Source organism: Haliotis rufescens, unplaced genomic scaffold (genome assembly GCF_023055435.1).
Source record: "Haliotis rufescens isolate VD_foot unplaced genomic scaffold, xgHalRufe1.0.p SCAF_46, whole genome shotgun sequence".
Classification (NCBI taxonomy): Eukaryota; Metazoa; Mollusca; class Gastropoda; order Lepetellida; family Haliotidae; genus Haliotis; species Haliotis rufescens.
Genome location: NW_025964179.1, coordinates 3,262,347 through 3,278,935, shown reverse-complemented (window position 1 = coordinate 3,278,935; position 16,589 = coordinate 3,262,347). Strand labels below are relative to the sequence as shown.

The following is a 16,589-nucleotide window of genomic DNA, read 5'->3' as shown; positions in this document are numbered from 1 at the left end:
CTGTACACACATCATCCCTGTACACACATCATCCCTGTACACACATCTTCCCTGTACACACATCTTCCCTGTAAACACATCATCCCTTACACACATCTTCCCTGTACACACATCATCCCTGTACACACATCATCCCTGTACACACATCATCCCTGTACACACATCTTCCCTGTACACACATCTTCCCTGTACACATATCATCCCTGTACACATATCATCCCTGTACACACATCTTCCCTGTAAACACATCTTCCCTGTACACACATCTTCCCTGTAAACACATCTTCCCTGTACACACATCTTCCCTGTACACATATCATCCCTGTACACATATCATCCCTGTACACACATCTTCCCTGTACACATCTTCCCTGTACACACATCTTCCCTGTAAACACATCTTCCCTGTACACACATCTTCCCTGTACACACATCTTCCCTGTACACACATCTTCCCTGTACACATCTTCCCTGTACACACATCTTCCCTGTACACACATCTTCCCTGTACACATCTTCCCTGTACACACATCTTCCCTGTACACACATCTTCCCTGTACACATCTTCCCTGTACACACATCATCCCTGTACACACATCATCCCTGTACACACATCTTCCCTGTACACATCTTCCCTACACACATCTTCCCTGTACACACATCTTCCCTACACACATCTTCCCTACACACATCTTCCCCTTACACACATCTTTCCTACACACATCTTCCCTGTAAACACATCTTCCCTGTACACACATCTTCCCTACACACATCTTCCCCTTACACACATCTTTCCTACACACATCTTCCCTGTACACACATCATCCCTGTACACACATCATCCCTACACACATCTTTCCTGTACACACATCTTCCCTGTACACACATCTTCCATGTACACACATCTTTCCTGTACACACATCTTCCCTGTACACACATCTTCCCTACACACATCGTCCCTGTACACACATCTTCCCTGTACACACATCTTCCCTGTACACACATCATCCCTGTACACACATCATCCCTACACACATCTTCCCTGTACACACATCTTCCCTGTACACACATCTTCCCTACACACATCTTCCCTGTACACACATCTTCCCTACACACATCTCTCCTGTACACATCTTCCCTGTACACACATCTTCCCTACACACATCTTCCCTACACACATCTTCCCTGTACACACATCTTCCCTACACACATCTTCCCTACACACATCTTCCCTGTACACACATCTTCCCTACACACATCTTCCCTGTACACACATCTTCCTTACACACATCTTCCCTATACTCTCTGATTCCACGAAAACAGAAAAATTTGCAGAAAATGTTACTTACTGCAGAATTGCAGAAAATCAAAGAATTTGTCTGTTTTTTATAAATCAATACACTGTTTTTCATTATTTTCAAGCTTTTCTAACAAATTTTCCACTTGTTTGATACCAAAACATACGAAAGATGAATTCTACAATAGAATGCAATTTGAAATAAATAATTCTCACTTCAAAATGTTCTCGTTGTAATATGACTACATAAAGTCAACATGTTAAACTAAACCTGAAATGTCTAAATGCAAGAGACTAAAGTTTGTAATTAAAAATACTGAGTTAGTATTAGTCTCAGACGGGGAAATGATAATAATTTTACAGCAATTTCACTGCAGAATTTTGATAATTTCACTGCAGAATTTTGATTATTTTACTGCAGAATTCATCTGGGATGTATACATGCATCTTTCAACCAAAGCCCCTGGCATGTAAAAGCGTTATTTTGTCCAGATTAACTCCTTAGTTTCTTGAATTAAGAGAGTGCTAGCATTGCACTCAAAGGAAGGAGTGAGTGTGGTTTTATGCTGCTTTTAGCAATATTCCAGCAATATCACGGCGGGGGATGCCAGAAATGGGCTTCACACATTGTACCCATGTCGGGAATCGAACCCAAGTTCACCTGATGAAGAAGTAAGCATTTACTCCGAAACGTTGTGGTCCTCATAATAAAGAAGTTGACATCCATGAATTCTCTTCCTTAATGCAGGGTTAGAAATTGGTACTAGTCCTATAGTCCTTGCCAAACTGCCCAATAGTAAAGGTATCCTAAGGACTAGTAGAAATTAGCCATTTTTAAAGGTTTTGCTATATGTTATCATTATAAGGACTAGTGGACTGAAACTGTTAGTTTCTACCACTGTTAATGTAATCATGCAATGGGAAATGTTTAATTCCAATATGGGATTTGTTTACCAACAGACCTGCGCTGGGTATTGGTCTCAGAAACATCTACAAGGATGTATTGTGAGAAAGCTATTAGTATTATTCAGGACTGTATCTCAGGGTTTTACATGACGCACAAATATACATCAAGTACGCACAAATGTTGAGATTGGGTGCGGAAAAATAATATACTACTACGCACAATAATCATTGTACCTACAGCGCATCAAGAGCAGTTCTGGGTGTCTGTCATTTCATCTATCAACCATGACCACTGTCCACATGATCATTGATTGATTCCAGGTCTAAAGTAATTATATTATAGTAATTATCCAAACTAAACTACACCATTTTCAGGGTTCACTCTAGGAATCTTCTGACAAGGGACCTTTATGTGAAAATTTCAAATATTCCAGAGGTACAACCACACTTGCCCTTACAGCACAATGTTAAAATGCCCCATTGTATTTGAAACTGTGGACCTTTTTTCAAATTTAGGGGCTAAAAGCACAAGGTCTTAATCTAGAATTATCCATGCATTTTAATACTTTACAGGAACCTCATATTGCCTGCAAGGACCCTTAAAGTTAATCATAGGGGTCCACCGGACCAAACTTTTGTAAGTCAAGGTAAAATTGTGTTATCTCTCACTTACCCTGGGCCAGCCCCTGCGGAGCAGTTGGGACCCCCTGGCATCCCAGGGGGCAGTCCATTGGAGGAGCTGTTGGACTTTTTCCGCAAGGAAAGTTTCTTGGCCCCGGGCGTCAACACGGCCTTCCCTGTCTGCATCATGTCCTTGTTCATCTTCCCCTTGCCACCAACACAACTTGATATCTTCCCTCGCCGAACCTTTTTCTTCTCCTTCTCCTGAGATCTAAACATGAGAGTTGTGTGAGTGAGTGAGTTGGGTTTAACTCTGCTTTAAACAGTATTCCAGTTACATCACAGTGTGTCAGCTTAATGTGAGACAAAAGCCGTGATGCAGGTCTCAGACATTTACCACTTTCGTGAAACCCATTAGCATGGGTGTGCTCGGAAATCCATGTGCAGTGTGAGTCTCTGTTCTTCATGGTGGGGTATAAGGGATTTTATCTCCCGCTCAGAGATTTATTTCTCTTCCAGGCTGGATGCATAGTATTTTATAAATATCACATGGACCAATCAGATCTCATCATTGTGACGTGGAGGTAAGTTAAGGGTTCGTGTATCCCCCATGTTAGTTAGTTTAGATTCCCTTTGGGTCCAGGGTACATTAACATTGAGGGTTCATCAACCCATGTCAGCAGAGGTACTGGAGGACAACAAATTTATCTAATTACTTTGCAGGTATGTCTTCTTCATGATTTGTTTGATTGTTTATTAACGCCGCAATCAGCAATATTGCAGCCATATGACGGCGGTCTGTAAATAATCGAGTCTGGACCAGATGAGCATCGATCCACGCAATTGGGATACAATGACATGCATCAAACAAGTCAGCAAGCCTGACCACCCGGTCCCATTAGTTGCCTCCTATGACAAGCATAGTCGCCTTTTACGGCAAGAATGGGTTGCTGAAGACCTATTCCACCCCGGATCTTCCCGGGTCTTATGCATGAATCTGAATCAGTAAGAATACCACAATTAGGCATTAGATGGCAAAATAGCAGACATCAGAAAACAAAATTAAATGTAGTTCCTCTTGATCTATTTCATTAGGAAAATATTGTAATTATCAAGAGAAAGCCATCTTACACCATTAATTCAAGATACAAAAAAAAAGTCAACAGTTCGGCAATTCAAGCAGGGAATGTGAGAAATGTACCTTACATATTAGCAGGGTACATTGAAAATAACAGAATGGGTCTCAGCTAATCAGAAACCATCATTCATGTGCAAGGTAAGACAAAATGGAATGTTAGCAGTCAAGGCAACAAAAAAACATGGAATGAGTTGAGTATGGATAGTTTTTGCAGGGCTCTACTACAGTTGATAATACAAATCAAATTACATCTGACTCTAGACACACTGACCTTGACCGTGACCGTTTCCCAGGGGGCGGTTCCCCATCACTTCCCTTCCCGCCACTGTCCTCCTCAGCAGTATTGGGCGCACTTCCACTTAGAAACTTTTCAAATGAGTTTGAGAATGACCCCTGGTTGTGTGGACTCGTCACCTCGCCAGTCCCAGAACTACTAGCTGGGCTAGCATTAGTAAAGGGCGACGAGGCTGTGGAAAACAAACAGTTCGAATCTGTCACCGTAAACCGGGCGTCCATGATCAGTTTTTGGTCGTGTCCTGGCGGACTACATGAAGAATTGCTCAACGATGACACAGCCATCTCAGGTTTATTAATCGACTCCACAATCTGAGAGTTCGCAGGATGATTTTTCAGATCCGCCTCCGTGAATCCAGCAAATTCTGGTGACATCATCGACGATGAATCTGACATAGCACTATTATTATGAGATGGAGGCGTTGCCTGAGGTCTCTGCTTAACCACTTCACAACTTCCCGATGCTTGGCTCTGAACGACTGCATGGTCCAACGCTGTCTTGGCTCGTTCCTTGCTCTGCTCACAAAAGATTGTGAAGATCTGGAAATTAAATATTATATTCTCTATACTGATTACAGGACCAGCACATCTCAATATAGTGAGAGGCTTAGCGTTGGAGTAATCAGTAGCTAACTAACTAACACACAATAGCAGAGCAAGGGGGCTTGTCAACAGCTCTAGGGTAGAACTTCAACCCTTAACACTCCTTTGCATATTGAGCCGAATCATTGCAGCATGAGCCCATAGCTCCAGATAAGTTTTTGAGCAATTGAGTTTTTACTCGAAGGTTTCTATTGTAATTGGGTTATCACATTTTTCATTGCGTAACCAATATTTTTTCACTCATCTATTTATCATTCTATGGGTTTTTTCCCAAAATGAGCTAACATTTTGAGATTTAAAATAAAATAATGTTTTAGATGTTTAAAAGGGTTCTAACTAAATGCTTGACTCTGAAAGTATAAATTAGCTCGTAATTGGGTTTCGGAAATTAGCTCCTTTGTAGGCATGCTGAAAAAGCATCATTGGGTTTTTACGCATGCTGTTTTTATACATTTGAGTTTTTCAATTAATGCATGCGTTTCTGTACGCAAGTTAATAGGGAGTAATTGGGTTTGGCATATTTTTTTTTTTGGGGGGGGGGTATTTTACGCAAATACTGTGTTTATCTGTAGCTTTGATAAACCCAGTCATTCAGTCCACCAACTTAAACTGCAGTAAACATGGTAAATCAGAACTATGTTTGACAATGATTTGGAAAAATCTGTTCCGCTCAAAAACATAGTTAGGTCCACCCAAATCTTTCAAACTGTTGTAGATAATCTATCATGCTATGACATATAAATATATATAGTATGATGAATGAATCGGGGGGAGCCTTAACTTTATTTGAGTAGTATGTGAAGCTTGTCAAGAATAAATGCACAGACAATTTTACCATGGTTAGTGTTTTCGATACAGCACAGGTTCATGGAGTCCACACTATTCAATGACTATCATCTTTAGGAATTAAATGTGCTTTTTCCCAGGAAATATTATCTGGATTTGTACACACGAAAAGAGATGCCTGAAATTTTGTATCTTGACATGATTTGTGAAACTGTTAAGTAAAGAGGGATGGATGGCAACACCAGACAATGTAGAAGAGGAATACTGCATAGCTTCACTTGAAATAAGGCCAGACTTGGATGTTTAGTAGACATAACTTGAATGTTTAGTTTACTCGGCTATTTCTTATGCTCTGAACAGTAGAGACTGAAAATGTTTAACATGATTTTTAATAAAAAGGAATACTTACTGCACAATAGATAGGACTGGTTAGGAGTCGAAGGGTTAAGTTTTACCCCGGCCCGGCACACAAACAGTACAAGTAAATAAGGTGTGGCAGGGTAAATATGTTCTAAGCAGCTGGCAGTTATATGATAACAGAAGCTTCAGTTGTAAGCATGAAAAAATCCTATAGAATAAATGTAATCATCTTTGTCAGAGTGAGTGAATGTTGTTTTAAGCCAAAGTCGGCAAAGTAACAGCGACATTGCAACAAAATCTGGATGAGCAACTATCTGCGTGTTGTCTGGACATTATGACACAGACATTCACACATCGGGTCTATGACGCAACAAGCAAGCCAGTGAGTCTGACATGGACTATATCTCCAGGCTAGCATTTCATTAACCAACACTAACCCCTGGATCCATTCCCATGGTTCTCGCGATCTCAAATGACCCCCCCTTGTCTTGATTAACAGCTAATCGAACCTGCCCACCCAATCCACGTAGTCCTGTCTTTTGACCAGCAGACTATTCTAACCCGGAATCCCACCCGGCGTGTGGAATATGAAGTAGTCTGCCCACAAGATTTGTTTCTTTGTTTGTTGTTTAACGCTGCAGTATTCCAGCCATATGACGGCGGTCTGTAAAAAATCGAGTCTGGACCAGACAATCCAGTGATTAACACCATGAGCATCCATCAACACAATTGGAATATGATGACATGCATCAACCAAGTTAGCGAACCTGACCACCCGATCCCGTTAAGTCGCCTCTTACAACAAGCATAGTTGCCTTTTACGGCTAGCATGGGTTGCTGAAGACCTATTCTACCCCGGGTCTTCAGGTGATCAGTAGAGGTGATCACTGAGGGCATAATAACGGATGTAGTAGAGCTGGCAACCTACTTTACCCTTGGTCCCAACACGGCCTAACACCAGGGGTCATGTGAAAAGATCAAGAAAGCTTTCTACTTACAACATGTACAATAAACATGACAGACAGACATCAACACATCAGTGTTTACTCAAACAGAACAGCATGCTACAAAAGCTGCCCCATGGGAGCTCCACAGGTTCAGGGACACCACAAGGGTGGGACATGATGGGAACTCTCTACGTAATAGCCTTCCTCGTCGCAGGGATGGAAATTAGCACTGGCTCGCTAGCCTAGAACAGTCTTGTTAATGGTAAAGGTATCCTAAGGGCTTGTAGAATTTCAACACTTCGGGAGGTATCGCTGTATGTTATCACTATTGGGACTTGCAGACTTTCTTGATTAATTTTTATCTCTGCATTGAGAAACATATTGCATTGATGACCATTTACTTTAATTTCAAATGGTGAGTCTTTCCAGATAATATTACACTATGTCACAGAGACAGTTGTCAAAAAGTCAATTTCCTTCAAGTCATCTTGCCCCAAACTGTATCTTGGCATCAGTTTCAGTATATATCAGCGACACAAAGGACTTCTTTCGCTGAGCATATTAGGCAATAGTCATTACTTGATGCACTTGAGACTGAAGCCAAGGAAAGACATTACTGCCCCCCTCCCCCCTCGTGGTGAACCCTTCAAGTATCCATCTGCCACAGATGTGGCTGAAGAACATCACAGTTAAGCAGATGAGGATATGGACGTTTAAAGAATCCAGTGACCCTGATTTGACTCCAAACTGACAGAATTCCGTGCCAGATGTCCGGAGCTCCTACCAGCACTCATACATACCTTTCTTGCCTTTTCCTTGTCTGGCTTTACCGGAGCTATCTTCTCCGGCGTCGAGTCAGGGGTAGCATTCTCGGACGGGATCGGTTTGAATGCAGGAATGGTCTTTATGTTGGCATCCTTTTTCTAAAGAAAAAATATATTTTTGACTGGTTTCCTATCAACTAATAGAAACAGTTACATTTATCAGGTACTGGCTTGTCTTCAGTGATCATGGTTTGTTTGTTTGTTGTTTAACGCCGTACTCAGCAATATTCCAGCTATATAACGGCGGTCTGTAAATAATCGAGAATGGACCAGACTGTGCAGTGATTGACAACATGAGCATCGATCCACGCAATAGGGATACGATGACATGTATCAACCAAGTCAGCGAGCCTGACCACCCGATCCCGTTAGTCGCCTATTACAACAAGCATAGTTGCCTTAGTGATTATGGTGATAGGTCCAGTTGATGCTAACCTAGTAATACAAATACATTCAATCTTAACCCAAAAGTGCAACAAGGTGAATCTTGTAGACTTGACACATGACGAGATAGTTGTTGACAAAAAATATCACATAAATATCAAGTAGTGGACAATTCAAATTTTGTGAAAATCCAGTCCACATGATCTTGGATATTGTCATCTGTTTTCACTGTTAAGTTAGACATGTCAAAAGGACCAGTGTTGACCCATTAGGATTGCAAAGATTATACCATCATGGTCAAATATACACATATGTTTAACCTGTCAACTTTATGTAGTCATAATACCACAAGAACGTTTAAGAGTGGGAATTATCCATTTCAAATTTCATTTTATGTTAGGATTCATATTTTGCATGTTTGAGTTGCGTGTTAAATGTTTGGGCATCATTCAAGTACAAAATTTGGCTGAAAGGTTACAAATAACCAAAAATAGTGCATTGCTTGATTAAAAGAAACAATTTCTGCGACTTTTCTGCAATTATGTGGTACCGTATTTTCTTGAGTATAGTGCGCACCCATGTATAATGCGCACCCCCCTCTAGCGGGTTCAATATTTTGGAAAAAACGAAATTTGAATAATATGTGCAGAAAAAAATTACACCGTACCCCTTCAGCAAAGTCCGGCAAACGAACAGGTGATGAGAAACTTTGTCAGTACAAATTCGAAATTTGAGATAAAAAATCACCAGACATGTTGATTTACCGTTTAAATTGTATTTTTTGTTCAGCTAGGCATTGTTTTATATCCAGGGATTAAGATTACCTTGTGTATTTTCTTGTAAACTAAGCCGGAAACAGCAATCAGCTGTACACACGTTTTCTTGGAATCTACCGGTGATTCGGTCAAGACACACCCAATGATATAACTTTACAGTATTTTAATGCAAGGATCGGCAAAAGTTGTATCTGAAACTATTTTTTTATCAGGAATAATATATTCAAATATCTTGTTAATCTTGTTAATTTAGATGCAGCTTAAAAAAATAATAACCCTGATCGCTATTGTCGGGTATTATTTTTTACATGGAACCAGTCTGACCAGTCACCGTCAAGGATCCCGTACACGTGATCACGAGAATTACGTGTTGACATAGAACAAATATGACTTTTAACGAATCAAAGTATGGCATTTATGATATATGTATCCATTCTCTGTCAACTAAAGTTCATTTCAAGGCGTCAATAGCGGTAATCTGACCGTGGTTGCTGTTAATAACGGTGAGTTGTGTGATCTTCCGATTGCTTCACACACAATTTCGCCAATATTAATTAATACAATATTCAAAGGAATTTTGAATAAAATTAATGAAATAAGTTACAAACATAAGTCCAGATATACAAAGGACACTTTTCTTAGCCAGACAGTGTAATTACATGAATAATTTGCGAACTTCAGTATGGATTTGTTGACATGGTATTTCCGGTGTTACGTGCTCAGGGTAATGTCTTTCCATGGGGGAAAAAACATAAAAACTCATTATTTCGTGTATAATGCGCACCCCCTTCTACACAGCAGTGTTTTTTGGAGAAAAAAATGCGCTCTATACTCAAGAAAATTTGGTAAGTAAAATTTTCTGCAAATCTTTCAGTGATCGTGGAATTGCAGACTTTGTCTGGGACTGATACCAGCAGCAGACCACCCTGGATTCATGGAAAACCAGAGTGAATTGTGACAACAGCATAACATATTCAGTGAGCGAGTGAGTATGGTTTTACTCTGCTTTAAGCAATATTCCAGCAATATCCCGGCAGGGGACACCATAAATGGGCTTCACACATTAACTCTTTCAACACCAGTCAACCAGAAGTGTTTACTGCTGGGACACCGAGTTCCCAGAGACTCTTGTGTGATAGATGAAGCCAACATTTATCAAAGAAAATATCTGCTTGTAAAATATATTTGCTACTACATGTTATACACCATTTGAAAGGTCTGATCCTATGGTTGATAAATGTGAAAGTTATGTTTTTCACATTATTTAAAATAATGCATTTACAACATAATTAAATTCGTTGTAAATAAAAAATGTACGCTAACACGTTGTTAACATCCAGATTAAGGACCAAGAAAGCGAAAACTTGACGATTTTCGGCAAATATATGATTTCATAATATCCACGTACCTATTTCTGTTTTATTTTCATTGTTTACGTAATTGGAAAATCATTTTAAAAAGAATTATAAATAGTTTCTGTCATCACCCATTTCCCGATAACAGCGACTGTCCGCTCAGTAAAATGAAGAAATACCCCCGTTTTCGAGGTTTCGTGTGAATAACACGTTCGTCGAAGAATGGCATATGACACATCGCTGGAAAGCTTATTCCTTCATCTACACGCTCGTAACATCGACTGTTGTTTTTTCGTAGTTATAACAAGCGATTTCATTGGATTAAAATTGGTTTCTAATGACGCTTTCTTGCTGAAATCTGCTACAAGTTTCGTGATTGGTCAATTTTGAGCACGTGACCTAAGGCAGCCAATCAAATTACAGCTGTGATACCAAGCTCATGTTCGATAAATTACAGAAGTTTGCGAAAGAATTTTGTTAAATCGTGTTATTCTGAACGTTTTGAGCAGGAAATCACGATATATATTAAAAATATGGAACTTCGTGAATGTATCGTGCTAGGTTACGAGCTGTGACAAAGATTTTTCATGCATATATTTTTGCATTAAACATCGTGTCCGAGCCGAGAATTCAAGGCGACGAAAGCCGAGATGTCATTTGACTTACATTACACGCGATCGCACGAAAAGATGGAAATAATAACTTAGATGTAAGTTTGATTACTTTTAGATATATTTTTGTTGATTTTATTTATTACTTTGAATTATATATTTAAAGATTTGTTTAAAACGGCTTTATTTTCCTCTTTGACGTGTTCGATGTGGACCCGTTGTCGAAATGTGTGTCCGAGAATTTTATTTTCAATAACATCGCGAGAAATAGTGAATAATTTTTTAATTTAACGATAAAAAATGTTAAATTGAAATGGAATATGTATTTCAGACATTGTGAAATGTGATAGATTTAATAAATGAATGACATTACAGGTAGGTCCATAAAAATATATACTATTTTGACGTGACTATGGCTTGGCCGGATAACCGGCCTGCGGTGTCTGGGGACTCGATGCTTCTTGGCCGGATAACCGGCCTACGGTGTTGAAAGAGTTAACATATTCAGTAATGCTGCATCCCCCTTGATGTTGATGGTGAGGAGACACTACAGCCATACCATGAAACATCAACCAACCAGGGATGGTCTTCACTCGCCAACAGAGTTGTGACAGAAGGGGTTTATCTCGACCAGCAAAAGGCCGTTTTTAGGCCCCCAGTCAGAAGCAAATGACAGTAATAAACTTTCAAATTTGAACTAAAACTTTCCCAAAACCTCAGATTTTATAGAAATATGAACAGAAAATAGATCTGAAAACTATAATGATTTTTCTCCCAATTTGCCTGCTTTGGGCATGTTGGGCACTTCGTTTGGAATTCCAGATCAATCCCTGGACATACTACAACATGGTAAGGACACCATCTGTTACTAGTTGAAGGAGCACAGAAGCGGTGCATACCAGTTTCTTGTAGTGGTAAGCACAGTAGCCACAATACTTGACATTGTCGCCATAGTTACCAGCTTCTTCGCACAGCAAACCTTGTGCCTGGGCACTGAAACAAACAAATGGTCAAGCCTCATAATGGGATCCCAGGTTTACATCAAACTCACAAGTCAAGGGTTCTGCACCAAGTTTTACAAATTCAGCCACAGACCTGTATGTTAAGCCTAAACCTTGAACAACATTTTTATTGAAATAATGAGTTTCTAATAACAATGTATCAAAAGCCAGACACAAATTCAGGAAGATACGTTTCCCATGAATATGTTAAGTAAATTCTGGACTAAAATGATCAAGAATATGGTTTCAGATTGGTTTCTCATCTAGACATTGACTGATTGTCATCCACAATGTCCCACATTGACTGATTGTCATCCATAAAGTCATTGACTGACTGTCATCCACACTGTCCCACATTGACTGATTGTCATCCACAATGTCCCACATTGACTGATTGTCATCCACAATGTCCCACATTGACTGATTGTCATCCACATTGTCCCACATTGACTGATTGTCATCCACATTGTCCCACATTGACTGACTGTCATCCACACTGTCCCACATTGACTGACTGTCATCCACAATGTCCCACATTGACCGATTGTCATCCACAATGTCCCACATTGACTGATTGTCATCCACACTGTCCCACATTGACTGACTGTCATCCACAATGTCCCACATTGACTGATTGTCATCCACAATGTCCCACATTGACTGACTGCCATCCACACTGTCCCACATTGACTGACTGTCATCCACAATGTCCCACATTGACTGATTGTCATCCACAATGTCCCACATTGACTGATTGTCATCCACAATGTCCCACATTGACTGATTGTCAACCACACTGTCCCACATTGACTGACTGTCAACCACAATGTCCCACATTGACTGACTGCCTTCCACACTGTCCCACATTGACTGACTGTCATCCACAATGTCCCACATTGACTGATTGTCAACCACAATGTCCCACATTGACTGACTGTCATCCACAATGTCCTACATTGACTGACTGTCATCCACAATGTCCTACATTGACTGACTGTCAACCATAAAGTCATTGACTGATTGTCATCCACAATGTCCCACATTGACTGACTGTCATCCACAATGTTCCACATTGACTGACTGTCATCCACAATGTCCCACATTGACTGATTGTCATCCACACTGTCCCACATTGACTGACTGTCATCCACAATGTCCCACATTGACTGATTGTCAACCACAATGTCCTACATTGACTGACTGTCATCCACAATGTCCTACATTGACTGATTGTCATCCACAATGTCCTACATTGACTGACTGTCATCCACAATGTCCTACATTGACTGATTGTTATCCACAATGTCCCACATTGACTGTGAGTCATCCACAATGTCCCACATTGACTGACTGTCATCCATAAAGTCATAATTGATTGTCATCCACAATGTCCCACATTGACTGACTGTCATCCACAATGTCCCACATTGACTGATTGTCATCCACAATGTCCCACATTGACTGACTGTCATCCACAATGTCCTACATTGACTGACTGTCATCCATAATGTCCCACATTGACTGACTGTCATCCACACTGTCCCACATTGACTGATTGTCAACCACAATGTCCTACATTGACTGACTGTCATCCACAATGTCCTACATTGACTGACTGTCATCCACAATGTCCCACATTGACTGACTGTCATCCATAAAGTCATTGACTGATTGTCATCCACAATGTCCCACATTGACTGACTGTCATCCACAATGTCCACATTGACTGTGAGTCATCCACAATGTCCCACATTGACTGATTGTCAACCACAATGTCCCACATTGACTGACTGCCTTCCACACTGTCCCACATTGACTGACTGTCATCCACAATGTCCCACATTGACTGATTGTCATCCACAATGTCCCACATTGACTGACTGTCATCCACACTGTCCCACATTGACTGATTGTCAACCACACTGTCCCACATTTACTGATTGTCATCCACAATGTCCCACATTGACTGATTGTCATCCACAATGTCCCACATTGACTGATTGTCAACCACACTGTCCCACATTGACTGACTGTCAACCACAATGTCCCACATTGACTGACTGCCTTCCACACTGTCCCACATTGACTGACTGTCATCCACAATGTCCCACATTGACTGATTGTCAACCACAATGTCCTACATTGACTGACTGTCAACCATAAAGTCATTGACTGATTGTCATCCACAATGTCCCACATTGACTGACTGTCATCCACAATGTTCCACATTGACTGACTGTCATCCACAATGTCCCACATTGACTGATTGTCATCCACACTGTCCCACATTGACTGACTGTCATCCACAATGTCCCACATTGACTGATTGTCAACCACAATGTCCTACATTGACTGACTGTCATCCACAATGTCCTACATTGACTGATTGTCATCCACAATGTCCCACATTGACTGACTGTCATCCACAATGTCCTACATTGACTGATTGTTATCCACAATGTCCCACATTGACTGTGAGTCATCCACAATGTCCCACATTGACTGACTGTCATCCATAAAGTCATAATTGATTGTCATCCACAATGTCCCACATTGACTGACTGTCATCCACAATGTCCCACATTGACTGATTGTCATCCACAATGTCCCACATTGACTGATTGTCAACCACAATGTCCTACATTGACTGACTGTCATCCACAATGTCCTACATTGACTGACTGTCATCCACAATGTCCTACATTGACTGACTGTCATCCATAAAGTCATTGACTGATTGTCATCCACAATGTCCCACATTGACTGACTGTCATCCACAATGTTCCACATTGACTGACTGCCATCCACAATGTCCCACATTGACTGATTGTCATCCACACTGTCCCACATTGACTGACTGTCATCCACAATGTCCCACATTGACTGTGAGTCATCCACAATGTCCCACATTGACTGATTGTCAACCACAATGTCCCACATTGACTGACTGCCTTCCACACTGTCCCACATTGACTGACTGTCATCCACAATGTCCCACATTGACTGATTGTCATCCACAATGTCCCACATTGACTGACTGTCATCCACACTGTCCCACATTGACTGATTGTCAACCACACTGTCCCACATTGACAGACTGTCATCCACAATGTCCCACATTGACTGTGAGTCATCCACAATGTCCCACATTGACAGACTGTCATCCACAATGTCCCACATTGACTGACTGTCATCCACAATGTCCCACATTGACTGACTGTCATCCACAATGTCCCACATTGACTGATTGTCAACCACAATGTCCCACATTGACTGACTGCCTTCCACACTGTCCCACATTGACTGACTGTCACCCACAATGTCCCACATTGACTGACTGCCTTCCACACTGTCCCACAGTGACTGACTGTCATCCACAATGTCCCACATTGACTGATTGTCAACCACAATGTCCCACATTGACTGACTGCCTTCCACACTGTCCCACATTGACTGACTGTCATCCACAATGTCCCACATTGACTGACTGTCATCCACAATGTCCTACATTGACTGATTGTCAACCACAATGTCCTACATTGACTGATTGTCAACCACAATGTCCCACATTGACTGACTGTCATCCACAATGTCCCACATTGACTGATTGTCATCCACAATGTCCCACATTGACTGATTGTCATCCACAATGTCCCACATTGACTGACTGTCATCCACAATGTCCCACATTGACTGACTGTCATCCACAATGTCCCACATTGAATGTGAGTCATCCGTATTGCCCCACATTGAATGTCTTCTCAAAATTTGATAAAATCATGAGACTGTCTTATTGCCTTCTGTCTCCAGTGAAAGCCCTGCAGAAGCTTGGAACAACTTTAAATCCCAAAAGATAAAGTTCAATCATATTCTATATACTACCACTGAAACTGATGCACCTGAAAACAGTGTTTTGTCTGCATTTTATAAAACTAATTCATCAAATATTTGGAGGACACCCTGAGATTGTCTTCATGACACCAGCAGTAGAAACTAACATTTTTAGTCCACTAGTCCTTATAGTGATAACATATAGCAAAACCCTTAAAAATGGCAAATTTCTAACGCTGGACAAATTATTCCTGTTTTCCTTTTATTGCACAGCAATATTCTTACTTCACACTCAGCAATATTCCAGCTATATGACGGCCGCATGTATATAATTGTCTGGACCAGACAATCCAGTGATTGATATTGTGCAACGATCCAGGCCACCAGGGTATGATGATACCCAGTCAATAAAGTCAGAGTGTCCGACCACCCAAATGGTATGTCAACTCGTACAACCAGCATGGTTGCTGGGGAGCAACTGTAACCTGGAATCTCCTCAGAAACAACAACATACCATGTAACATGAAAGTTCTGCTTGCATCCATTTTTGTTACAGGTCATACAGGAGCCGGTGGTTGACTTCGTCTCCCGGCCCTGCTCCTCGCATATATAACATGTCTGAAACAAATACATTCACTTCAAATAACTGTCATCACAAAAATAGTAACTACTGGCAAAATTATCTGTACATTTTATCAAACAGCCTAGGGGTAATACTTCTATATATATTTTAAAATGGTCACATCAAAGCACAACGTGCTATAATCTGTTGAGCAGAGTTGCATCCCTTTGATGTGCCAGCATCCAGTTATCATGGGTTCAAATCCAGTAATGTCCCTGATTATCCTGACACAA

At 40.8% G+C, this 16,589-nt stretch overlaps 1 protein-coding gene across 4 annotated transcripts in view; it reads right to left on the bottom strand.

Annotated features, from left to right (window-relative positions):
• Nucleotides 1–16,589, bottom strand: part of LOC124119324 (protein AF-10-like) — a 41,129-nt gene that overhangs the window by 18,831 nt on the left and 5,709 nt on the right. For 3 of the 4 annotated variants that reach the window (XM_048383201.1, XM_048383202.1, XM_048383203.1), the window contains exons 5-9: nucleotides 16,249–16,352; nucleotides 11,802–11,895; nucleotides 7,753–7,875; nucleotides 4,234–4,796; nucleotides 2,877–3,095 (exon numbers count right to left, since the gene is read on the bottom strand). In XM_048383201.1, coding sequence (XP_048239158.1) covers nucleotides 2,877–3,095; nucleotides 4,234–4,796; nucleotides 7,753–7,875; nucleotides 11,802–11,895; nucleotides 16,249–16,352 — 1,103 coding nt within the window. The remainder of the gene's footprint in view (nucleotides 1–2,876; nucleotides 3,096–4,233; nucleotides 4,797–7,752; nucleotides 7,876–11,801; nucleotides 11,896–16,248; nucleotides 16,353–16,589) is intronic. The other variant, XM_048383204.1, reaches the window with a different exon arrangement.